Here is a 25,043-nt window from a genome sequence, read left to right on the forward strand (position 1 = left end):
GGGAGGGACCATCTGACAGCCGTCCCCACACCCTGGGGAAAGAGCAAAGCCCTTCAAGGGAACTCCCAAACCCTCACCTCTCGAGAGGCCTCTGGGCAAAGCCACCCGCCCCTCTGTCTGGGCTTTCATCTCCCCATCTAGCCCTTGATAGCCCAGAAATATTTCCAAGGGCCCTTCCCACCCAGGTACCCAGGGATTTCTGTGAACACACACTTTCAAAGCCACTGGAATTTCCTGCTCACTCCTATTAGGTTTTCCTTAGAAAACCTACTAGGGCTTCCTTAGAACCTGAGTTCTTTTTTTCTGGAGAAGGGACAGTTCATTTCTGGGGAGGAATGGCCTGATTCTTTTAGAGTTTGGGGAAATCCCAGCAAGGTATGCAAAGTCCTTGCTCCCTTTTTTCTTATTTATTTTATTTTTATTTCATTAGAGATGGGGTCTCACTTTGTTGCCCAGGCTGGTTTCGGACTCCTGGGCTCAACCAATCCTCCTGGCTCAGCCTCCTGAAGTGCTGGGATTATAGGCGTGAGCCATTGTGTCTGGCCCCAAAGTCCTGACTCTGTTTTTTTGTTTTTTGGTTTTTTTTGAGATGGAGTTTCGCTCGTTGTCCAGGCTGGAGTGCAGTGGCGCGATCTCAGCTCACCGCAACCTCTGCCTCCCAGTTCAAGCGATTCTTCTGCCTCAGTCTCCCAAGTAGCTGGGATGACAGGCATGCGCCACCATGCCTGGCTAATTTTGTATTTTTAGTAGAGACGGGGTTTCGCCATGTTGGCCAGGCTGGTCTCAAACTCCTGACCTCAGGTGATCCACCCGCTTCGGTCTCCCAAAGTGCTGGGATTACAGGCATGAGCCACCGTGCCTGGCCTGACTTCTAATACTATCACCTGAAAGCGCAGGCAGAAGGACAGCCCTGGGCTCCAGCTTCTCCAGAGGCCACCAGGCAGTGACCGCAGTGCCGCGGGCAGCCCAGGACTATCCGGTTCAGACCGAGAGAGACCAAGGAGGCTCTTTCCAAGATGGCAATCGAGCCCCATCGGCCCTGGTCCTCCTAGGCTTACTCCATGAGGGACCGGGAGTCGGCTCAAGTTAGCTGAGATAAGCCGGGGCCTGTTCTGTGGGGTGTCTGCTGATCCCTGGAGGCACTTTGGGCACACCTTCAGGGAGATACCCTGAGGCCTCAGCTGCTTCCCAGGAAGGCCCAAGAGACCAATTAACAAGTCATAGGACTGCCCAGAGGCCTTAGGGAGGCAGCATCCTGGGCAGGGCCTCCATCCCGAGGCCTTGGGAATGCTCCTCGCTGCCTGCGTGCCTCAAAGCACCCTGCCCTCCCACGGCAGCCCCTTCACGGTACTTCTGAGCAGCCCCTGGCCCAGCCCCTGGCCCAGCAATGGGGAACGACTGTGCTCTGGTCACACTTGGCACCTCCAGGCCTAGCATAAATTCAATACATAAATTCTGCCTGCCTTTCAGCCAGCATACGCCTGTCTGCTTTCCCAATGCAGGCAGCCCGCACTTAACAAAACAAACACAAAACCTGTTACGAAATCAAAACATGTGGCCAGGCACGGTGGCTCACGCCTGTAATCCCAGCACATTGAGAAGCTGAAGTGGGCGGATCATTAGAGGTCAGGAGTTCGAGACCAGCCCGGGCAACATGGTAAAACCCTGTATCTACTAAAAATACACAAAAATGAGCTGGGTGTGGTGGCGCACACCTGTAATCCCAGCTACTCGGGAGGCTGAGGCACAAGAATTGCTTGAACCTAGGAGGCAGAGGTTGCGGTGAGCCGAGATCACGCCATTGCACTCCAGCCTGGGTGATGGAGTGAGACCCTGTCTCAAAAAAGAAAAAAAAAAAGAAAAAAATTGATGGCTGGGCGCAGTGGCTCATGCCTATAGTCCCAATACTTTGGCAGGCCGAGGCAGGCAGATCATTTGGGGTCAGCAGTTCAAGAGCAGCCTGGGCAACATGGGGGAAACCCTGTCTCTATTAAAAATACAAAACTTAGCCTGTCATGGTGGTGGGCGCCTATAGTACCAGCTATTCGGGAGGCTGAGGAAGGAGAATGGCTTGAACCCGGGAGGTGGAGGCTGCAGTGAGCCGAGATTGTGCCACTGTACTCCAGCCTGGGTGATAGAGTGAGCCCCTGTCACAAAAAAAAAAAAAAAAAAAAAAAAAAATATATATATATATATATATATATATATATATATATAGTCTGTGAAAGGCAGGAAACCTTGAGTTGAGATATGAGGACCTCGATTAATGAGAAAACATGCTAAGTGAAAGAAGCCAGGCAGGACCACATGTTGTAGGATCCCACTGATGCCATGTCCTGAACAGGTGAATACACAGAGGGAAACAGCCTGATGGTGGCCAGGGGCTGGGGGAGAGGAGGAGGCCGCTACCGCAGGAGCAGGGGTTTCTGATGGGGGTGAAGGGAATGTTCTAGACAGTGGTGATGAGCACACAAGAGCTAAAGTGCGTGGCATATGAATTACATCTCAATAAGGAAGTTATAAAAATAGAAAGAGCCTTGTCTCCTGGTGATCACACGGCAATGACAGTGCCACAGCTCAGAAAGAATTGCGTGGCAATGATGAGAGAGATTCCTTTCTAGCTCTGCAACCCTCTATAGCTCTCACGTCCTCCAAATCCTGCCCTGGGACAAACCCCGACCCCAGCCACGTGCTGCACGTTCTCCAGCCTGGCTCACTGTTCCCCCTGCCCGGAATGGCCTGTCCACAGTCCACCCTGGGACACGCTACCCAGCCACAGGATCCGGCCTGATGCCTTCGAGATCTGTCCTGACCTGGCCTCTTTTTTTTTTTTTTTTTTTGAGATGAAGTCTTTCTCTGTCGTCCAGGCTGAAGTGCAGTGGCTTGATCTTGGCTCAATGCAACCTCCACCTCCCGGGTTCAAGCGATTCTCCTGCCTCTGCCTCCCCGAGTAGCTGGGATTACAGGCACCCACCACCACGCCCGGATTTTTTTGTATATTTAGTAGAGACAGGGGTTTCATCATGTTGCTCAGGCTGGTCTTGAACTCCTGACCTCAGGTGATCCAACTGCCTCGGCCTTCCCAAGTGCTGGGATTACAGGTGTGAGCCACTGCGCCCAGCCCTGTCTCTGCCTCTTGACTTCGCCAAGCCCTCCTCTGATCTTATAGTCCTCTCTCCCAGCTGCGCGAAACAGCGAACCTATGAGTCAAGCTCATTCCCCTCCTTTGTCAGATGGTGAAACTGACCACCAAAGAGATGGACAGGCCCAGGTCACATAGCAGCAAGTGGTGAAGCCACTCACTGCAACCTGCAGCCTCCTGTGTGACTGACAAGCATCCTGAACTCACACAGCTGCAAGGGATGGATGTGAACCCAGCAAAGCTGCCCCGAGCCTGCGAAAGCGCACTGCAAAGCAGCCCTGTGGGTTCACATTACCGCAGCCTGATTTTACTCCCTCATTTCTCCCCTACCCCGTTGGCTGCCAGACAGGGAAGCTGAAACTGACAGGCAGTCAGGCCAAGGTGTGAAACGTCCCTTGTTGCTAAAGAGTCCTGGAACAGGGCTGGGAGTCCTGATGTTCTTGAGACCTGGGTTTGGCCCAGGGCCTGCCTGGCCAGGAGACTGGCCTGAGCTCTTGTGGGGCCTGAAGGTTGGAAGGGGCACATTAGGAGCAGGGGGCAGGGCAGAGGTGGTGACCGCCCCACGCTGGGCCTGGAGGTTATGTCTTTGGCACCAGCCTCCTTCCTACTGCCACAGATTGAGTTCAGCCCTCACCTTCTCACCTGGGTTACTGCAAAGGGCTCCTGACAACCATCCACAAGCTCCTTCCCTGTCCTCCAGTGTAACAGCTGAGTGTGTCGCCAGCCTGCTGAACCCCTGCGAAGGACCCGCACCCCCGCTGCTCAGAGCTCTGTGTGGTCCCTGGGTGCTGACTCCCCAGCACTGCAGACCACAGCTGTTGTCTCTGCCTGGCCTTTATCCTTCCCTCAGGTCTTTGCGCTAAGTCACCGCCGTTTTCTTCTGGAGAAAGACTTCCCTCCCACATTTAGTCCATGTGGCTTGGGTCGCAGCCATGTGACTCAGGAATAAACATGCATATTCTAGGTCTCTGGCCACAACAGTTGCTTCAGTGATGGGCCAATGAGGATTCCCTGAGGCTTTTGCTGGGACTCCAGGGCAAGAGGCCATTTCTTTTGACTGGGGTTGCTATGCTGGTCAAATACTAGTGGCGACTGTAAGGCAAAGAGCCTGGCTGAGAATGACAACAGCACAGAGGAAAGCAGGGCCTGAGAAGGTCAGAGCCACATTCCCAAGAGCAGCTCGTGAGCACCTGGAGCCAGCCATACCTGAAGGCACCTCTAACTCAGAGCTTTTAGTTACGCGGTCAATAAATTCCTTTTTTCCCTCTTAAACCTTTTCTTTAAAAAAAAAAAAAATGGAGTCTCACTCTGTTGCCCAGGCTGGAGTGCAGTGGGGCTATCTCAGCTCACTGCAAACTCCGCCTCCTGGGTTCACGCCATTCTCCTGCCTCAGCCTACCGAGAAGCTGGGACTACAGGTGCCCGCCACCACGCCCGGATAATTTTTTTGCATTTTTAGTAGAGACAGGGTTTCACCATGTTAGCCAGGATGGTCTCGATCTCCTGACCTCGTGATCCGCCTGCCTCCCAAAGTGCTGGGATTACAGGTGTGAGCCACTGCACCTGGCCCCATTTTTTTTTTTTTTTTTTGAGACAGAGTATCGCTCTCTTTCCCAGGCTGGAGAGCAGTGGCACAATCTCAGCTCACAGCAACCTCCACCTCCCGAGTTCAAGCGATCCTCCTGCCTCAGCCCCCTGCAGTAGCTGAGATTACAGGCACGCACCACCATGCCCAGCTAACTTTTGTATTTTTAGTAGAGACGGGGTTTTGCCATGTTGGCCAGGCTGGTCTTGAACTCTTGACCTCAGGTTATCCACCTGCCTTGGCCTCCCAAAGTGCTGGGATTACAGGCGTGAGCCACCACGCCCAGCCTTTTTTTTTTTTTTGAGACAGAATCTCGCTCTGTCGCCCAGGCTGGAGTGCAGTGGCGCGATCTCAGCTAACAGCAACATCTGCCTCCTGGGTTCAAGCAATTCTTCTGCCTCAGCCTCCCGAGTAGCTGGGACTACAGGTGCGCACCACCACGCCTGGCTAATTTTTTGTATTTTAGTAGAGATGGGGTTTTGGCATGTTAGCCAGGCTTGTCTTGAACTCCTGAGCTCAGGAAATCTGCCTGCCTTGGCCTCCCAACTCTTAAAACCATTTTAACTTAGGCTTATGTCATTTTTAGACAAAAGCAGTCCTTAACCGCTCCTTTTTTATTTTTATTTTTTTGAGACAGAGTCTCACCCGTCGCCCAGGCTGGAGTGCAGTGGCTTGATCTCAGCTCACCACAACCTCCACATCCCAGGTTCAAGCAATTCTCTTGTCCCAGCTCCCCAAAGTAGTTGGGACTACAGACACGCACCACCACACCCGGCTAATTTTTGTATTTTTAGTAGAGATGGGGTTTCACCACGTTGGCCAGGCTGGTCTCGAACTCCAGGGCTCAAGTGATCCACCCACCTCAGCCTCTCCAAGTGCTGGGATTACAGGTGTGAGCCATCGTGCCTGGCAACTACTCCCTTTTAAGGCTTCTCTCCCTGACCTTCCTCATGTGTATCCCAGATGCCTGTCCTATCCTACAGCAAACCTGGCAGGATACGTAATGACTGTACTGGGACTTGAACCCACCTGACTGTGAGCTTGTCTGTCCTACCTCCCCTACCTATCACTCAGGTTACTAGTGCAGGGTCTGCAAACTTTCTTTTTTTTTCTTTTTTCTTTTTTTTTTTTTTTTGAGATGGAGTTTTGCTCTGTCGCCCAGGCTGGAGTGCTGTGGCGTGATCTCGGCTCACTGCAAGCTCCGCCTCCCGGGTTCACGCCATTCTCCTGCCTCAGTCTCCCGAGTAACTGGGACTACAGGCGCCCGCCACCTCGCCCGGCTAAGTTTTTTGTATTTTTTAGTACAGACGGGGTTTCACTGTGTTAGTCAGGATGGTCTCTATCACCTGACCTCATGATTCGCCTGCCTCAGCCTCCCAAAGTGCTGGGATTACAGGCGTGAGCCACCGCGCCCGGCCTACGTCTGCAAACTTTCAACAGCTCATAAATATCTTCTGGGAGAAACCACAAGCCTCAGTGTGTCCCTAAAGTTCACTCTACTTTTGTGAAACAGCATCTCCATTTTCCACATTTCTACCTGTCAAAGTCTTAGCATTGTTAACACTGACGCCCAGCTTCAGGAACAGCTCTTCCCTGAAACCCCGCCTCCCCACCTCTGCTACGATGAAGGATCTCACCCTCTGTGTTCCTGGCACAGTCTGGGGGCACATTTAAGGATCACACACCCCTAGTGCCCACCTCGCAGCCCTGGGCCTACCTGGATGTTAGCTGTGGCTGTGATGGACAGCTCTGGCCACGCGGACAGTAACGTGCAGTGTTGTGCAACCATCACCAATCTCTAATTCCAGATCATTTCCATCACCTCCAAAGGGAACCCCATGCCCATCAGTGTCGCTCCCCATTCCTCCCTCCCCCAGCCCCATTCGGATACCCATCTACTTTCTGGCTCTATGGATTTGCCTGTTCTGGGACATTTCATGCAAATTGAGTAGCACACTCGCCTTTTGGGCCTGGTTTCTTTCACTCCGCATGATGTTTTCATGGCTCATCCACACTACCGCGTGGCCCGGGCTGCATTCCTCCTTAGGGCTGAATCGTATCCCCCCGTATGGACAGACTGTTCACCCATTCATCCGCTGATGGACGTGTGGGTTTTTTCCACCTTTTGGCGACTGTGAATAGTGCTGCTACAGGGTCTTACTGTGTTGCCCAGGCTGGAGTACAGTGGCTCAATCATGGCTCACTGCAGCCTCCAACTCCTGGGATCAAGTGATCCTCCTGCCTCATCTTCCCAAGTAACTGGAACTACAGGTGCCACCACACTTAAGTTTTTCTTTTTTTTGAGATGGAGTCTGACTCACTCTGTTGCCCAGGCTGGAGTGCAGTGGCACAATCTCAGCTCACTGCAACCTCTGCCTCCCAGGTTCAAGGGATTCTCCTGTCTCAGCCTCCCAGGTAGCTGGGATTACAGATGCCCACCACCATACCCAGCTAATTTTTGTATTTTTAGTAGATATGGGGTTTCACCACGTTGGCCACGCTGGTCTCAAACTCCTGACCTCAAGTGATCTGCCCGTCTTGGCCTCCCAAAGTGCTGGGATTACAGGTGTAAGCCACCACACCCGGCCCAAGTTTTTTTTTTTTTTTTTTTTTTTGAGACAGAGTCTTGCTCTGTCACCCAGGCTGGAGTGCAGTGGCGCGATCTTGGCTCACTGCAACCTCCGCCTCCCAGATTCAAGCAATTCTCCTGCCTCAGCCTCCCGAGTAGCTGGGACTACAGGCATGGGCCACCACGCCTGGCTAATTTTTTTGTATTTTTAGTAGAGATGGGGTTTCACCATATTGGCCAGGCTGGTCTCGAACTGCTGACCTTTGTGATCTACCCACCTCGACCTCCCAAAGTGCTGGAATTACAGGCATGAGCCACCGTGTCCAGCCAAGTTTTTAATTTTTAAAGAATTTTTTGTAGAGATGGGGTCTCACTATGTTGCCCAGGCCGGTCTTCAGCTCCTGGCCTCAAGTGATCTTCTTGATCCCTTTGCCTCAGCCGCTCAAAGGGCTGGGATTACAAGTGCAGGCGACTGCACCTGGCCTTCATGTAAAAGTTTGAACACCTGTTCTCAATTCTTTTGGATATGTGCCTAGGAGTGGAATTGCTGGGTCATATGGTACTGTGTGGTACTGACTAAGGTCTGGACTAACTAATGTCTGCCTCCCACACTAAACTGTAAGCTCCATGTGGACAGGGATCATGTCTGTATTTTGCTCGCTATTTTATCCTCTGGGCAGGCTACATGGTCAATAATCATTGGTATGAATAAATAAATAAATGGCAGGTGCCTAATAACCACCACTGAGGTGGGAGAATGCAGAGTCTGGGGTTCCAGCCCCTCAGCTGTGTGTCTTCAGGCCAGTAGCTTGACTCTCTGAGCCTCTTGTTTTCTCTCTCTCTTTCTCTCTTTTTTCTTTTTTTGAGACAGGTCTGGCTCTTTTACCCAGGCTGGAGTGCAGTGGTGCAATCATGGCTCACTGCAGCCTTGAACTCCTGCCTAAGCCTCTCAGGCAGCTGGTACTACAGGTGTGCACCACCACGCATGGGCTAATTTAAAAAAAATGTTTGTAGAGAACTGGGGTCTTCCTATGTTGCCCAGGCTGGCCATTTTCTTTTTTTTTTTTTTGAGACGGAGTCTCGCTCTGTCACCCAGGCTGGAGTGCAGTGGCCGGATCTCAGCTCACTGCAAGCTCCGCCTCCCGGGTTCACGCCATTCTCCTGCCTCAGCCTCCCGAGTAGTTGGGACTACAGGCGCCCGCCACCTCGCCCGGCTAAGTTTTTGTATTTTTAGTAGAGACGGGGTTTCACTGTGTTACCCAGGATGGTCTCGATCTCCTGACCTCGTGATCCGCCCGTCTCGGCCTCCCAAAGTGCTGGGATTCCAGGCTTGAGCCACCGCGCCCGGCCAGGCTGGCCATTTTCTTAAGTATAAAGGGGAAAACAAGGCAACCCTGCCTGCCTTGAGCCAACCCCCAGACTTACCCTCCACTACCACCTCTGCACCCAGCTTCCTGCTCACCTCAGGCTCCTCCTCCCCATTCTGGCTGTGCTCCCCCTGCAGCCTCTCTCGCAACTTCCCCAGCTCTGCTCGCAGACTGCCCATCTCTTGCTCCTTGGTCTGCAGGTCTGCCTCCAGCTCCACCTTCTGTTCGATCAGGGCTTTCCCCTGGGCCTCCACCACCGTGACCCGGTGCCGAAGGTCATGGTTGATCTTCATCAGCCGTGTCTGCTGCTGCTGTAACTGTACAAAAAGGGAGACCATTGTGCAGGGCTGCTACCTGCAGTAGCTCAGGTTGTGCACTGCACAATGGCAAACCATCCTTAGGTGTGCCATTTATATTGCAGACATCTTTCTTTGAAAGTTGTTCATATTCTTATAACTGATGATGCTAGAGATGGGCAATTTGTGTATTTACTATGACAATTTTATGGCAAATGGAAGCGTGTCTTGCTAGAATTAATACATTACGAACATTTCCCAACAGATGGAAGTAACATGACTTCAGAAAGGGGCATTTTTCTCTGATTTACACAGAAACACTGTGTGGGTTCCTGGAGCATGCTGGACCCTGCTAAGTCTGCTCCCAGAGAGGCATGAAGTTGGGGGGCTGGAGGAGGCCTTGGGGTCACAGCTAAGGCTGCCAAGGCCTCGGGACCTTCCCAGGAGGCAGGAAGAGCCTGCTCACTGGGCAGTGCCACGTTCCCTCCTGCTCTGCCAGTGAAGTCTTGCTGTTTCCAGGCTGGGCCCGCCAAGCCATGAGCAGGATCCACACCCCACGGAGCCCTAAGAATGATAGCAAGGGAGAGAAGGGACCTGCTGAGTGGAGGGTCTGGTCTCTGGCTGGCACCTACTGGCTGGGAGGGTGGACACAGGTCAGGGGTATGTCACTCACAGCCTCGACGTCCTCATTTTTCAGGCCCAGCTCCCTGTCCTTGGCACGGATCTCATCGCGTTGTTTGTCCACCACCTCCTTCAGCTTCTTCATCACCTGCCGCTCCCGCTCTGACATGCCTGGGTGGGCAAATGAGACTGGCAGGTGAGCCCACCTTAGTCCTCTGTGGAAATCATCCACCGCTTCTGCTGAGGATGAAACTGAGATCTCAGTGGGCCCCAGCCTCATCCCCAGCCTCATCCTCTACGCCCTCCACTCACTCCCTTCACCCTCCCCGGTGCCTGCTTGATATTCCTTGATTCCCCCTGAGCTCACTCCCACCTTGAAGCCTCTTCCTTACCCATTAGTCCCTTCCTTCTCACCTCCCCATGGCTGGTGCACCTCATTTTTCAGGCCTCAGCCCAAACGTCACCTCTTCACAGAGGCCTCCCTTTCTCTGACCACCCAGTGACAGCCTCCACCTCCCACCCACCCGATACGTGCATTTCCCTGCATGCCTGACCCACCATGTATTACCTTTATGGCACTTTTTTACAATTCCTATGTGTGTCTTACATTCTTTTTCTTTTTTTGATTTGGACTCTCACTTCGTTGCCCAGGCTGCAGCGTAGTGGTGCAGTCTTGGCCTTCTGCAACCTCTGCCTCCTAGGCTCAAGTGATCTTCCCACCTCAGCTTCCCAAGTAGCTTGAGGCAACAGAAATGTGCTATCGCGCCTGGCTAATTTTTGTGTTTTTAGTAGAGATGGGGTTTCACTATGTTGACCAGGCTAGTCTCAAACTCCTGACCTCAAGTGATCTACCCACCTCGGCCTCCCCAAGTGCTGGGATTACAGGGGTGAGCCACCGCGCCCGGCCTCTTACATGCTTTTATCTGACGAAAGATGACACAGCACAGTGATTCACAGGGTAAGCTCCAGCTCAGACACTGGCTCTCCTATTTATCAGCGGTTTGGTTTGGAGCTAGTGTCTTGTGCCTCAGTTTCCACCTCTATAAAGTAGTGATAACAGTCCCCACGACTCTGTTGTGAGGATTGATTATGTCAACCTAAATAATAAACAGAGAAAGTTCTCGAAAATAAGAGATGGGCCGGGCACCATGGCTCACGCCTGTAATCCCAGCACTTTGGGAGGCTGAGGCGGGAGGATCACCTGAGGTCAGGAGCTTGAGACCAGCCTGGCTGACAAGGTGAAACCCTGTCTCTACTAAAAATACAAAAAAAATCAGCCAGGTGTGGTGGTGCACGCCTGTAATCCCAGCTACTCGGGAGGCTGAGGCAGGAAAATTGCTTGAACCTGGGAGATGGAGGCTGCAGCGAGCCGAGATCGTGCCATTGGACTCCAGCCTGGGTGACAAGAGCAAGACTCTGTCTCAAAAATAAAAAGTAAATAAAATTTAAAAATAAAATAAAATAAAAGATGGCCATACATGTTGGCTCACGCCTGTAATCCCAGTGCTTTGGGAGGCTGAGGCAGGAGGATCACTGAGGCCAGGAGGATCACTGAGGCCAGGAGTCTGAGAGCAGCTTGGGCAACATAACGAGACCCTGTTTCTATAAAAAGATTTTTTTTTTTTTAACTAGCCAAGCATAGTGGTGTCCACTTGTAGTCTCAGCTACTTAGGAGGCTGATGAGGATCACTTGAACCCAGGAGTTTGAGGATGCAGTGGGCTCTGACTGCACCACTGTACTCCAGGCCTGGGTGACAGAACAAGACCCTGTCTCAAAAACAAAACAAAACAAAACAAAACAAAAAAAACCAACCCAGAAAACAAAATAAAAACTGTAATCCCAGCACTTTGGGTGGCCCAGGCAGGCAGATCACCTAGGTCGGGAGTTCTAGACCAGCCTGACCAACATGGAGAAACCCCGTCCTTACTAAAACTACAAAATTAGCCAGGCGTGGTGGCACATGCCTGTAATCCCAGCTACTCGGGAGGCTGAGGCAGGAGAATAGCTTGAGCCCGGGAGGTGGAGGTTGCAGTGAGCCGAGATCGCACCAGTGCACTCCAGCCTGGGCAACGAGAGTGAAACTCTATCTCAAACAAAAAAAAAAAAGGAAAAGCTATTTATTTGGGAGTAGAGTGTTGCAATGGGAATCCGCCTGCCATAGTAAACTATGTGTATTCAGGGAGGTAAAGGAAGACAAAGATTTTTAAAGGAAAAAATAAGGAGGGTTATATAATTGTTTAAAGTATTAATAATTATCCTTGGCTATAAAGATAGATCAATAACAAGGGTGACTGTAGTCTGAGGCTGGACCGGCTACTGCCAGGCAGACGTCCTGGCACAAGTCTTTTTGTGTAAGGTTACAAAGGCCTTTGTGCAAAGCTGTCGTTTTTCCACAGTCTTTTTTGTTATCGGGCATGCAAGCGTGAAAACCCTCTCTTCATGGCCTTCCCGGGTTCCATTTTCAGGGTTTTGGGTAACACTGGTGACCCCATTTTGATTCAGACAACTTTCACAGTTAATACACACAGAGCCCTGAAGATGGTGTCCGGCACACTGCAGGCGGGCGAGGTCCACCCTCATCCCTACCCCCAACTAGACTGTCAGCCACAGGAGGGCAAGGCCCTGTCTGCCCGAGTCACTGTTACATTCCCTGGGCCCCACATGGTGCCTAGCACACCGCAGGTGCCTATTAAGTTATTGTTGAATTAATGACCTGTGAGGATGGGTGCTGTGTCAGTTTCCTGCACCTGCTGTAACAAATGACCAATAATTTTGGTATCTCAACACATCAGAAATTTATTTTCTCATAGCTCTAGAAGCCAGAAGGTCCAAATGAGCCTAAAATCAAGGTGTTACCAGGGCCATGCTTCCTCTGGAGGCTCTAAGGGAGATTTCTTTTTTTCCTTTTTGAGACAGAGTCTTGCTGTGTCACCCAGGCTGGAGTGCAGTGGCGTGATCTTGGCTCACTGCAGCCTCTGCCTCTTGGGTTCCAGTGATTCTCCTGCCTCAGCCTCACAAGTAGCTGGGATTATAGGCATGTGCCATCATGACTGGCTAATTTTTTCTTTTCTTTTTTTTTGAGACGGAGTCTCACTCTGTGGCCCAGGCTGGAGTGCAGTGGCATGATCTTGACCCACTGCAAGCTCTGCCTCCCAGGTTCACGCCATTCTTCTGCCTCAGCCTCCTGAGTAGCTGGGACTACAGGCGCCTGCTACCACACCTGGCTAATTTTTTGTATTTTCAGTAGAGACAGAGTTTCACCATGTTAGCTAGGATGATCTCAATCTCCTGACCTCGTGATCCGCCTGCCTTAGCCTCCCAAAGTGCTGGGGTTTACAGGCGTGAGTCACTGACTGTGCCCAGCCGTTTTTTTTTTTTTTTTTTTGAGATAGAGTCTCACTCTGTAGCCCAGACTGGAGTGCAGTGGCATGATCTCAGTTCACTGCAACCTCTGTCTCCAGGGTTCAAGTGATTCTCCTGCCTCAGCCTCCCAAGTATCTGGGATTACAGGCACCCGCCACAACCCAGCTACTTTTTTTGTATTTTTAGAAGAGACAGGGTTTCCCATGTTGGCCAGGCTGGTCTCGAACTCCTGACCTCAAGCGATCCACCCGCCTCAGCCTCCCAAAGCGATGGGATTATAGGCATGAGCCACTGTGCCCGGCCCAGGGAGATTTCGTTCCTCCCCTCTTCCAGCTTCTGGTGGCCACCAGCACTCCTTGGCTTGTGGTGGCATCACTCCAGTCTCTGCCTCTGTGGTCCCGTGGCCTTCTCCTCTTCTGTCAGTGCCAAATCTCTCCCTGCCTCCATCTTACAAGGACACCTGTGATTACATTCAGGGCTCATCCAAAGTAAGCCAAGATAACATCCCCATCTCAAGATCTGGAATGAAATAACACACCTGCAAGACATTACCATATCAGGTGACATCCACAGGTTCTAGGAACTAGGACCTGATATTTTGGGGCCATTATTCAGCCTTCCATAGGTGCTGGCACTGCCAGTGCGCCCCTTCTCCCTGAAGCCTGGACTGGCCTGCAATGGCCAGGCTCAGTCCCAGGTGAACGAGGGGGAAACGTCCCTCCATAGCCCCCGGGACTCAGGATATGCAGCCAGATCTGATCCCATGAGGAGAAAACACAGAGGTGACCCCTCAGCTATTGCCTTGGCCTGACTGTCCCCCCAGGCTGCTCCACTGCATCAGAGTCCTTGCCGCAGACCTCCTGTCTCTTGCCTGGTGGTCACCACCATGAACAAGCATCCCTGGTGTGTTTCCAGAACAGCGGGTGACGCTGCCAGGGCCGCAAACCCACGTAAGGCCTGGGTCGTGAGCTTGAAGAGCTTAGGATTTTATATGATCGTCCTGGAGGCATCGGCCTGTCTCATTTGTCTCTGTATTCCAGGGCCCCACACATGGCAGACGCCTGAGGCTGGCCAATGAACGAGGACTGGTTCTTCTTCCGTGCTCCCAAAGTGCAATGTACTCCTGACAAGCCCAGGAAGGATAAACTGATTTACACCCTGGACCCTATTTCGTTCTCATTCCCAACCACTGGAAATGGGTCTTATTATCATTAATGTTGTCTCTAACATCAGTCCCATTTTACATATATGAAAAACTGAAGCCCAGAGATATTTTTTTTTTTTCTCAAAGTCTTACAGCCAAGAACTCAAGCCCAGGTTTTCTGACTCCAGATCCCACATCTTCTCCGTGATACTAGGCTGCCTTGCCACCAGGGCACGAGACGCAGAAGGCTCCCTTAAGGTCACCAGAATGTGTCACTATGGGGCAGACTCTGATCTCCACTTTCTCCCAGACAGAGCCACCTTCTGGGGGTGCCCTCACATATTTTTGCATACGTGCACACATGTGTACCCTCACAAGAATATTCACCCATCAAGTTTTTTGTTGTATTTTTTTTTTTTTGAGACGGAGTCTCGCTCTGTCACCCAGGCTGGAGTGCAGTGGCATGATCTCAGCTCACTGCAACCTCTACCTCCTCGGTTCAAGCAATTCTCCTGCCTCAGCCTCCCAAGTAGCTGGGACTACAGGCATACGCCACCATGCCTGGCAATTTTTGTATTTTTAGTACAAAAATTATTTGGGCGTGGTGGCGCACACCTGTAATCCCAGCTATTTGGGAGGCTGAGGCATGAGAATTGCCTCAGCCTGGGAGATGGAGGTTGCAGTGAGCCAAGATCTCACCACTGCACTCTAGCCTGAGCAACAGAGCAAGACTCTGTCTCAAAAAATAAAATAAAATAGTACAGCTGCTGTGGAAGACAGTGTTAAGGTTAAACACAGAGTTACCATTTAACCCAGCAATTCTAATCTAGGTAGAGACCCCAAAGAACTGAAATCACATGTCCAAATAAACACCTGTACACAAACATTCATCACAGCCTAATTCATAATAGCCAAAATGGGAAACAAGCCAAATGTCCCTCAACAGATGAATATGAATCAACAAAAAGGGATACATCTTTTTTTTTTTTTTTTCCCCTCTTGAGACAGAGTCTCACTCTGTGCCCCAGGCTGGAGTGCAGTGGCGTGATCTTGACTCACTGCAACCTCTACCTCCTGGGTTCAAGCGATTCTCTTGCCTCAGCCTCTTGAGTGCTGGGATTACAGGTGTGCGCCACCAGACCCGATTAGTTTTTGTGTTTTTGGTAGAGATGGGGTTTCACCATGTTGGCCAGGCTAGTCTCGAACACCTCACCTCAAGTGATCTGCCCACCTTGGCCTCCCAAAGTGCTGGGATTACAAGCATGAGCCACCGCGCCCGGCCATGATGCATTTTTTTTTTTTTTGAGACGGAGTCTCGTTCAGTCGCCCAGGCTGGAGTGCAGTGGCGTGATCTCGGCTCACTGCAAGCTCTTCCTCCTGGGTTCATGACATTCTCCTGCCTCAGCCTCCTGAGTAGCTGGGACTACAGGTGCCCACCACCACGCCCGGCTAATTTTTTGTATTTTTAGTAGAGATGGGGTTTCACCATGTTAGCCAGGATGGTCTCGATCTCCTGACCTCGTGATCTGCCCACCTCGGCCTCCCAAAGTGCTGTGATTACAGGCATGAGCCACCACGCCCCATGATACATTTTTACAACGGAATATCATTTAGCCATAAAAAGGAACGAAGCACTAATTCATGCTACAACATGAATAAAGCTTGAAAACATGATGCTGAGTGAAAGAAGCCAGGCACAAAGTTGTACGACTCCAGCTACTTGGAAGGCTGAGGTAGGAGGATCACCTGAGCTGGGGGGTTCGAGGCTGCAGGGAGCTATGATTGTGCCACTGCTCTTCAGCCTGGGTGACAGAGTGGGACCCTATGTCAAAAAAACAAAAACGAAAACAAAAAACCCACTGAGTTGTCCACATTTAAAAGGGTGAATCTTATGATTTCTCAAATTCCAAAAAGCATACACTGTATGATTCCATGTATATGAAGTTCAGAACAAGGCTGAATTAATCTCTGGAGACAAAGGTCAGAGTCAGGGTGACCTTGTGAAGTTTTGTCTGGAAAGGGACGAGAAGGTGCATTCTGGGGTGTTGAACTATTCTCTATCCTGATCTGAACATACATGCAAAAATCCATAGAGCCGTACACTTAAAATGTGTTCACTTCACTCTACGTTATACCTCAATTTAAAATGTTAAGGCAGGGCACAGTGGCTCATGCCTGTAATCCCAGCACTTTGGGAGGACAAGGTGGGAGAATCGCTTGAGCCCAGGAGTTAGAGGCTGCAGTGAGCTATGATCGCATCATTGCACTCTACCTGGGTGACAAACTGAGACCTCATCTCAAAAAAAAAAAAAAACAATAGCCAAAGCTGCACGCGGTGACTCACACCTGTAATCCCAGCACTTTGGGAAGTGAAGGAGGGCGGATCACTTGAGGTCAGGAGTTGGAGACCATCCTGGCCAACATGGTGAAACCTCATCTCTACTAATAATATAAAAATGAGCTGGAAATTGCTTGAACCCGGGAGGCAGAGGTTGCAGTGAGCCGAGATCACACCACTGCACTCCAGCCTGGGCAAGAGAGTGAGACTTCGAGACTCTGAGACTCGTCTCAAAACAACAAATAAACAAAAAAACAATAGCCAAGAGGTGGAAGCAAGCTAAATGTCCATCAACGGATGAATGGAATAAAGAAAATGTGGTCTGTCCATACAATGGAATGTTACTCAGCCTTAAAAAAGGAAGGAAATCGGTTGGGCACAGTGGCTCATGCCTATAATCCCTGTACTTTGGGAGGCCGAGGCAGGTGGATCACCTGAAGTCTGGAGTTTGAGACCAGCCTGACCAACATGGAGAAACCCTATCTCTACTAAAATACAAAATTAGCCAGGCGTGGTGGCGTAGCTACTTGGGAGGCTGAGGCTGGAGAATCGCTTGAACCTGAAAGGTGGAGGCTGCAGTGAGCTGAGATCGCGCCATTACACTCCAGCCCGGGCAACAAGAGCAAAACTCCATATAAAAAAAAAAAAAAAAAAAAAGAAGGAAATCCTGTCACATGCTGCCACATGGATGAACTCTGAAGACCTTAGGCTCAGTGAAAAGGCCAGGCACAAGGGACAAACGCCGTATGATTCCACTTACAGGAGGAGCTCCCTAGAGAAGTCAAACCCACAGACACGGACGTGGAGCTTTCGTCGGCAAGATGAAAGCGGCCCAGCGCTCTGCTCTCCACCCTCGTGCACACAGTAAACACCGCTGCCCTGTGCACTTACACAGGCTGCAGAGAGGCAATTCTGTGATGTGCTTTCCACCAGAATGTTTAAAAGGAAAAGATAAGAAACACTAGCTGGCCAAGGGCCCTTCTGGTACAATTCCTCTCCGCCTGATGGGGGGAGATGAGGACCGCCGGTCCCTGGAGCCAAGGCCTGGCAGGCGTGGGGCAGGGGCTCCCGATGAGGAAGATGGGGGAAGACAGAGGAAGCCCCCCGGACCCCTAGGGAGCCCAGCAGCAGGGCCGGGTGTCAGGAGGTGGCCGCGGGAGTTTCTCTGTGTCCACTTTCTCTAAGTGCAGAGCCGGCGACCAAGCCGGGCCCCCCGCTTGCAGTTGTGAAGTGGGCCCTCTCCCCGTCAGTCCTGCTCTCCTGCCTCCGGCCATGGGTCCTGTGAGGGATCCCCGGGCCACCTGGGGGGCCCACCTGTGCCCTCTCTTCTCTCTATGCCCCAGGGCCACTGCTGCAGAGCACTGCTAGGTTGAGCTGGTGGGACCCAGGGACACGGCTAACGCTTCCCAGAAAGGCGACCCTTGGGCACGTGGGGTGTGTGTGAGGTGTGTGTGTGTTATATGTGTGTGTGGGGGGGGTGTGTGAGGTCTGTGTGTGTGGTATATGTGTGTGATGTGTGTGTGGTGTGAGTGTGAGGTCTGTGTGTGGTGTGTGAGGTCTGTGTGTGTGAATGTGGGGTCTGTGTGTGTGTGGTATCTGTGTGTGATGTGTGTGTGGTGTGTGTGTGAGGTCTGTGTGTGTGAATGTGGGGTCTGTGTGTGTGTGGTATCTGTGTGTGATGTGTGTGTAGTGTGAGTGTGAGGTCTGTGTGTGTGTGTGGTGCGTGAGGTCTGTGTCTGTGTGTGGTGTATGTAAGGTTTGTGTGTATGTGGTGTGTGAGGTCTGTGTGTGTGGTATATGTGAGGTCTGTGTGTGTGGTGTGTGCAATGTGAGTGTGTATGTCTGTGTGGTGGTGTCTGTGTGGTGTGTGTGAGGTCTGTGTGTGTGTGGTATGTGCAGTGTGAATATATGTGTGGTGACGTCTGTGTGCGTGTGGTGTGTGAGGTCTGTGTGTATCTGGTATGTGCAGTGTGAGTGTGTATGTCTGTGTGGTGGCATCTGTGTGGTGTGTGAGGTCTGTGTGTGTGGTGTGTGTGGGTGGGTGTGGGTGTATATGCGTGTCTGTGTGTGTGGCGTATGTATGTGACATGTGTGTTTGGGGGTTGAGTTCCCACGTAGACAGAAGTCAGTGCCAAAGCCACAACCCCTCACCCCCCGCCTGCTGTTTGAATACTTGTCCCGACATGCCGTGTGCTGGGGCGCCAGGACCTACTCATTGACTCCTTGCTGGGGCTGCCTTGGCTCTCCAGAGAAAGAGGTGGGCAGGAGAGGAGCATGCGGAGAGAGGGGCGGCTGGGTCCATGTGGAAGCCCAGCAGCCTCATCACCTTCCTGGGCGGCGCCGTAGGAGCTGTGAGACCCAGGCAGGAGGCTGGCGCCTGACTCCGATCCCGGCTTCGCCTCTTAGTTGCTTTCCCCTCAGGCCTCGGTGCTCTCTTGAGAGGCCTGTGCATGGTTCTCCCATGTGAAGTGCTCACAACAGAGGGGCCCAGGGCCAGAGTGTCTAAGTGTCTCTTAAGTGTCGGCTGTCATTTTATCCTGCTCGCCGCTAAGAGAAAGTACAAGAGTGCTTTGGAAAACTAAAAGAAGGCCAAGTATTCTTTTTTTTTTTTTTTTTTTTTTTTTTGAGACAGAGTCTCGCTCTGTCGCCCAGGCTGGAGTGCAGTGGCCGGATCTCAGCTCACTGCAAGCTCCGCCTCCCGGGTTCCCGCCATTCTCCTGCCTCAGCCTCCCGAGTAGCTGGGACTACAGGCGCCCGCCACCTCGCCCGGCTAGTTTTTCGTATTTTTAGTAGAGACGGGGTTTCACCGTGTTAGCCAGGATGGTCTCGATCTCCTGACCTCGTGATCCGCCCGTCTCGGCCTCCCAAAGTGCTGGGATTACAGGCTTGAGCCACCACGCCCGGCCAAGGCCAAGTATTCTTAACAGACACTGTTAAAAGCTGAAAGGGTTGTGAGCCGTCACAGACACCCAGCGATTCAGGATCTGGGAACCTAGATTTTAAGAGACACCTGGGCACGGGGACCATGGAGAAGCTCGCTTGTGGCCGGCCACGGCAGCCACGTGTGGCAGTGAGCTAACGTCCACCTGCAAGGCACTGTCCAGGCAGTGGGACACCATGAAACACGACGTGTGATTGAAAACACTGAGATGGACAGTTAAGTGACAAAGTTCACAGCAGCACTATTTGCAACAGATGAAAGATGGAAGCCACCCAAATGTCCCCCCACTGAGAATGGATAAACACAATGTGCTCAGTCCACACAGTGGAGGACGATTCAGCCACAACGAGGAAAGCAACTCTGACACGCCACAGCACGGCAGCACAGATGAACCTCGAAAATGACGTGGGGTCTAAGACCAGACCCCAAGGTTGCATACGGTGTGATTCCATCGACAGGAAACGTCCAGAACTGGCAAATCCACAGAGGCAGAAAGCAGATTAGAGGTTACCAGTGGCTCTACCTGCAGGGAGGGAGGGCAGAGACAAGAGGCTGGGGAGAGACCTGACAGGTGCAGGGTCACCTTAGGAAGGTGGTGGAAATGTTTTGGAACAAAACAGGTGATGGTTGTACAGCACTATGATAATTTAAAAACAAAATTTTTTTTTTTTTTTGAGAAATAGTCTCACTCTGTCACCCAGGCTGGAGTACAGTGGCGCAATCTCAGCTCACTGCAACCTCTGCCTCCTGGGTTCAAGCAATTCTCCTGCCTCAGCCTCCTGAGTAGCTGGGATCACAGGCATGTGCCACCACGCCTGGCTAATTTTTGTATTTTTAGTAGAGACGGGGTTTCACCATGTTGGCCAGGCTGGTCTCCAACTCCTGACCTCAAGTGATTCACCCGCCTCAGATTCCCAAACTGCTGGGATTACAGGTGTTAGCCACCGCCCCCAGCCCATTGTGAGTAAATTAAATGATATAGTACATGCTACTGAATTAAATGATATACTACATGCTACTGAATTGTGTGCACTTTAAAATTGTTAATTGTATATTACATGAATTCACCCCAATTAAAAAAATAGACAACCCAAACAATAAATACATAAATACTTTTTTTTAAGAGACAGGGTGTTGCTCTGTTGCCCAGGCTGGAGTGCAGTGGTGTAATCGAGGCTCACTGCAGCCTTGACCTCCTGGGCTCAAGAGATTCTCCCACCTTAGCCTCCTGAGTAGCTGGGACTACAGGTGTGCACCACCATGCCTGGCTAATTTAAAAATTTTTTTGTAGAGACAGGGTCTCACTATGTTGCCCAGACTGGTCTCAAATTCCTGGTTTCAAGCAATCCTCCTGCTTCAGACTCCCAAAGTGTTTAATTTCATAAATTAAAATACACAATTTTAATTAAAATACATTATTATTAAAATACACAATTTTAATTTATAAAAAAGGACAAGTAACAATTCATAGCACAATCTCTTTTATTTTGAAAACAAAATAAACAGAGAATTTGTGTGTAGATGGATAGAAAGGGAAGGTTTTCCTTCCGGCAGTGCAGTGGGGATGAAGCAAAGGGGAGTGTCACGTCTTGTGCATAGTTTTATTTGAGTCTTACACAATAAGAGTAATATATATACTACTTTTTTTTTTTGTTTTTTTGTTTGTTTGTTTGTTTTTGAGACAGAGTCTTACTCTGTCGCCAGGCTGGAGTACAGTAGTGCGATCTCGGCTCACTAAAACCTCTGCCTCCCGGGTTCAAGAGATTCTCCTGCCTCAGTCTCCCGAGTAGCTGGGATTACAGGTGCATGCCACTATGCCCAGCTAATTTTTTTGTATTTTTAGTAGAGACGGGGTTTCACCAGGTTGGCCAGGATGGTCTCGATCTCTTCACCTCGTGATCCGCCTGCCTCGGCCTCCCAAAGTATTGGGATCACAGGTGTGAGCCACCGATCCAAACACCAGGCTGGGCATGGTGGCTCACGCCTATAATCCCAGCACTTTGGGAGGGTGAGGCGGGCGGATCACCTGAGGTCGGGAGTTCGAGACCAGCCTGATCAACATGGAGAAACCCTGTCTCTACTAAAAATACAAAATTACCCGCGCGCAGTGGCACAGGCTGTAATCCCAGCGACCCAGAACCTCAGGATGCGGTCTTATTTGAAAACAGGGTATGTGCAGATGTAATTAGTTAAGATGAAGTCATGGTGGATGAGGGGTAGCCCCTAAATCAATGCCTGGTGTCCTTATAAGACAAAGCAGGTTGGACACCATGCCTCATACCTGTAATCTCAGCACTTTGGGAGACCGAGGCAGGCAGATCGCTTGAGCCCGGGAGCTCGAGACAAGCTTGGGCAACATGGTGAAACCCTGTCTCTACAAAAAGTATAAAAATTAGCTGGGCATGGTAGCACATGCCTGTAGTCCCAGCTACTTGGGAGGCTGAGGCAGGAGGATTACCTGAGCAGGAGATGAAGGAGGCAGAGGTTGCAGTGAGCTGAGATCGTACCACTGCACTCCAGCCTGCGGGAAAAAACCCCATTAAACAACAAAAGATAAAGGAGAGGGAGATGAGACACATAGACACGGAGGAGAACGTTTGGCTGCAGAGGCAGAGACTGGGATGGTGTAGCCACAGGTGAGGATGCCGGCAGCCCCCAGAGGCAAGGAAGGACTCCTGCTGAGAGGCGCTGGAGGGAGTATGGCCTTGCTGACACGCGACTATGAATCTCTGGACTCCAGAACTATGAGAATAAACTGTTTTCGGCCATCCAGTTTGTGGTCATTTATTATGACAGCCCCAAGAAGCCAATATGGCAAATATATGGAGAAAGGCCCAGACAGAGGGCACAGCAATTTTGGTTTTTTGTTTTTTTTTTTGAGAGAGTCTCGCTGTGTTGTCCAGGCTGGAGGGCAGTGGTGGCAATCTCAGCTCACTGCAACCTCCGCCTTCCGGGTTCAAGCAGTTCTCATGCCTCAGCCTCCCGAGTAGCTGGGATTACAGGTGCACGCCACCACACCTGGCTACTTTTTGTATTTTTTGTAGAGATGGAGCTTCGCCATATTGCCCAGGCTGGTCTCAAACTCCTGGCCCCCAGTGATCCACCGGCCTCAGCCTCCCAAAGTGCTGGGATGACAGGCATGAGCCACCATGCTTCTGACAGCACAGTTGAGCCCCATGTGTCCAATTCGGCAGCCACCCAGCAGCCACTGAGCACTTGAAATGGGGCCCATCCAAATGGACATATGCTGCAAGCATAAAATACACATTGCCATTGTCAGCTGATGGATAAACAAACGTAGGGCCTGCACACAATGGAATGTACTCAGTCTTAGAATGGAAGGAGATTCCGACATGGGCTACAACATGGATAAACCTCGAAAACATTCTTAGGTGAAATAAGCCAGACACAAAAGGAAAAATATGATATGACTCCACTTATAGGAGACGCCTAGAGTAGTTACATCCATAGAGACAGTAAGTAGAATGGTGGGTGCCAGGGGCGAGTGGGAAATTAGTATTTAATGGGACAGTGTTTCAGTTTTGTGAGATGACAAGAGTTCTAGAGATGGATGGTGGTGGTGGCTGTACAACACTGTGAATGTACTTAATGCCCCTGAACTGTACACTTAAAAATGACTAAGACAGGGCCGGGTGTGGTGGCTCACGCCTGTAATCCCAGCACTTTGGGACTCCAAGGCAGGAGGACTGCTTGACGTCAGGAGTTTCAGCCAAGCCTGGGCAACACAGTGAGACCCCCATCTCTACCGAAAAAATTAAAAAATTAGCCAGGCGTGGTGGTGCACACCTGTCATCCCAGTTACTTAGAAGACTGAGGTAGGAGACTCTTTTGAGCCCAGGAGGTTGAGACTATGGTGAACTATAATTGCGCCACTGCACTCCAGCCTTGAAGACAGTGCCTCGTCTCAAAAAAAAAAAAAAAAAAAAGGGAGAGCAGGGGTTAAGATGGTAAATTTTATGTAAAATGTACGTTACGTATTTTTCACAATAGAATATGAATATATACACATATACACACATACATACGTATGTATGTATCCTACCAGATTTCAAAGACTTAATATGAAAAATTGCAAAATATCTCATTGATAATCTCAATGGTAATTTTTATATTGATTACATGTTACAAGGAAACTTACTGCTTTGGATCTATTGGGTTCAATAAAATATATTATAGAAATTACTTTCATCTGGCCAGGCACCATGGCCCACGCCTATAATCCAGCACTCTGGGAGGCCAAGGCAGGCGGATCATGAGGTCACCATCCTGGCTAGCACGGTGAAACCCCGTCTCTACTAAAAATACATAAATTAGCTGAGCGTGGTGGCACGTGCCTGTGGTCCAGGCTACTCAGGGAGGCTGAGGAAGGAGAATCACTTGAACCCGGGAGGCGGAGGTTGCAGTGAGCCGAGATCGCACCACTACACTCTAGCCTGGGTGACAGAGCGAGACTTCATCTCAAAAAAAAAAAAAGAAAAAAGAAAAATTACTTCATCTGTTTCTTTTTTTTTTTTTTTTTTTTTTTTTTTTTTTTTGTTGAGACGGAGTCTCACTCTGTCGCCCGGGCTGGAGTGCAGTGGCCGGATCTCAGCTCACTGCAAGCTCCGCCTCCCGGGTTTACGCCATTCTCCTGCCTCAGCCTCCCGTGTAGCTGGGACTACAGGCGCCCGCCACCTCGCCCGGCTAATTTTTTGTATTTTTAGTAGAGACGGGGTTTCACCGTGTTAGCCAGGATGGTCTTGATCTCCTGACCTCGTGATCCGCCCGTCTCGGCCTCCCAAAGTGCTAGGATTACAGGCTTGAGCCACCGCGCCCGGCCTTTTTTTGTTTTTTGAGACAGAGTTTCGCTCTTGTCACCCAAGCTGGAGTGCAGTGGCACGATCTCGGCTCACTGCAACCTCTGCCTCCCAGGTTCAAGCAATTCTCCTTGCCTCAGCCTCCCAAGTAGCTGGGATTACAGGCACCAGCCAACATGCCTGGCTAATTTTTTTTTTTTTTTTTTAAGTAGAGACGTGGTTTCACTATGTTGGCCAGGCTAGTCTCGAACTCCTGACCTAGTGATTCACCCGCCTCGGCCTCCCAAAGTGCTGGGATTACAGGAATGAGCCACTGTGCCTGGCCTCTTCTTACTTTTTCGAATGTGCCAAGTAGAAGAATGACAATGACTTCTCTTTTACTGAGCAGTGTTGTTCTGCAGTGCCCTTCAGAAAATGACAACGTGGTCAGTTTTCCTCTTCCCCTGGTGACTAAGCTGTTCCTTTAGAGCCCAAAGATTTTTTTTCCAGACCCATGAGCAAATCTTCACAACCCATCCCCTGGCACGATGGCTTGCATACCTGTCATTCATTTCTGCATGTGCTAACAAGTTTCTGTGTGCTGCCCTCCAGCTGACAAGCTGGATTTCCACAAACAGCTGGGAGTGAAGTGCTTTTTAATCTGGAGACTTCCGGGGGTAGAGGAGCCTGCCAGGTGCCTCTGAGCACAATGCCCCAGTTGAACTGCTGGGAAGGCCACACTCTTCCGTGCAGAGCTGGCTCCTCTCAGCACCCCCTCACCCCCGACACAGGAACCCGGAGACTGCACCCCCAAGTCCTCAGTCTACCCCTGCCTCTGCCCGGCACATTCTCGGCCCTCACTTCCCGGCCTCCACCTTCTT

General features: G+C 50.8%; 1 protein-coding gene and 1 long non-coding RNA gene across 10 annotated transcripts in view; one reads left to right on the forward strand and one right to left on the reverse strand.

The window, feature by feature from the left end:
• RILPL1 (Rab interacting lysosomal protein like 1) overlaps window positions 1–25,043 on the reverse strand; it is a 57,931-nt gene that overhangs the window by 20,225 nt on the left and 12,663 nt on the right. For 8 of the 9 annotated variants that reach the window (XM_074008312.1, XM_045366192.3, XM_074008313.1 and 5 more), the window contains exons 3-4: window positions 9,632–9,750; window positions 8,758–8,979 (exon numbers count right to left, since the gene is read on the reverse strand). In XM_074008312.1, the coding sequence (XP_073864413.1) occupies window positions 8,758–8,979; window positions 9,632–9,750 (341 nt within the window). Of the gene's footprint in view, window positions 1–8,209; window positions 8,338–8,647; window positions 8,980–9,631; window positions 9,751–25,043 lie in introns of those variants that run through there. The other variant, XM_074008315.1, reaches the window with a different exon arrangement.
• LOC141408122 (uncharacterized) lies at window positions 8,211–9,218 on the forward strand. The gene is made up of 2 exons (XR_012420813.1): window positions 8,211–8,337; window positions 8,648–9,218. It is a non-coding gene; the product is annotated as an uncharacterized lncRNA (long non-coding RNA).

This window comes from Macaca fascicularis, chromosome 11, assembly GCF_037993035.2.
Source record: "Macaca fascicularis isolate 582-1 chromosome 11, T2T-MFA8v1.1".
Taxonomy (NCBI): Eukaryota; Metazoa; Chordata; class Mammalia; order Primates; family Cercopithecidae; genus Macaca; species Macaca fascicularis.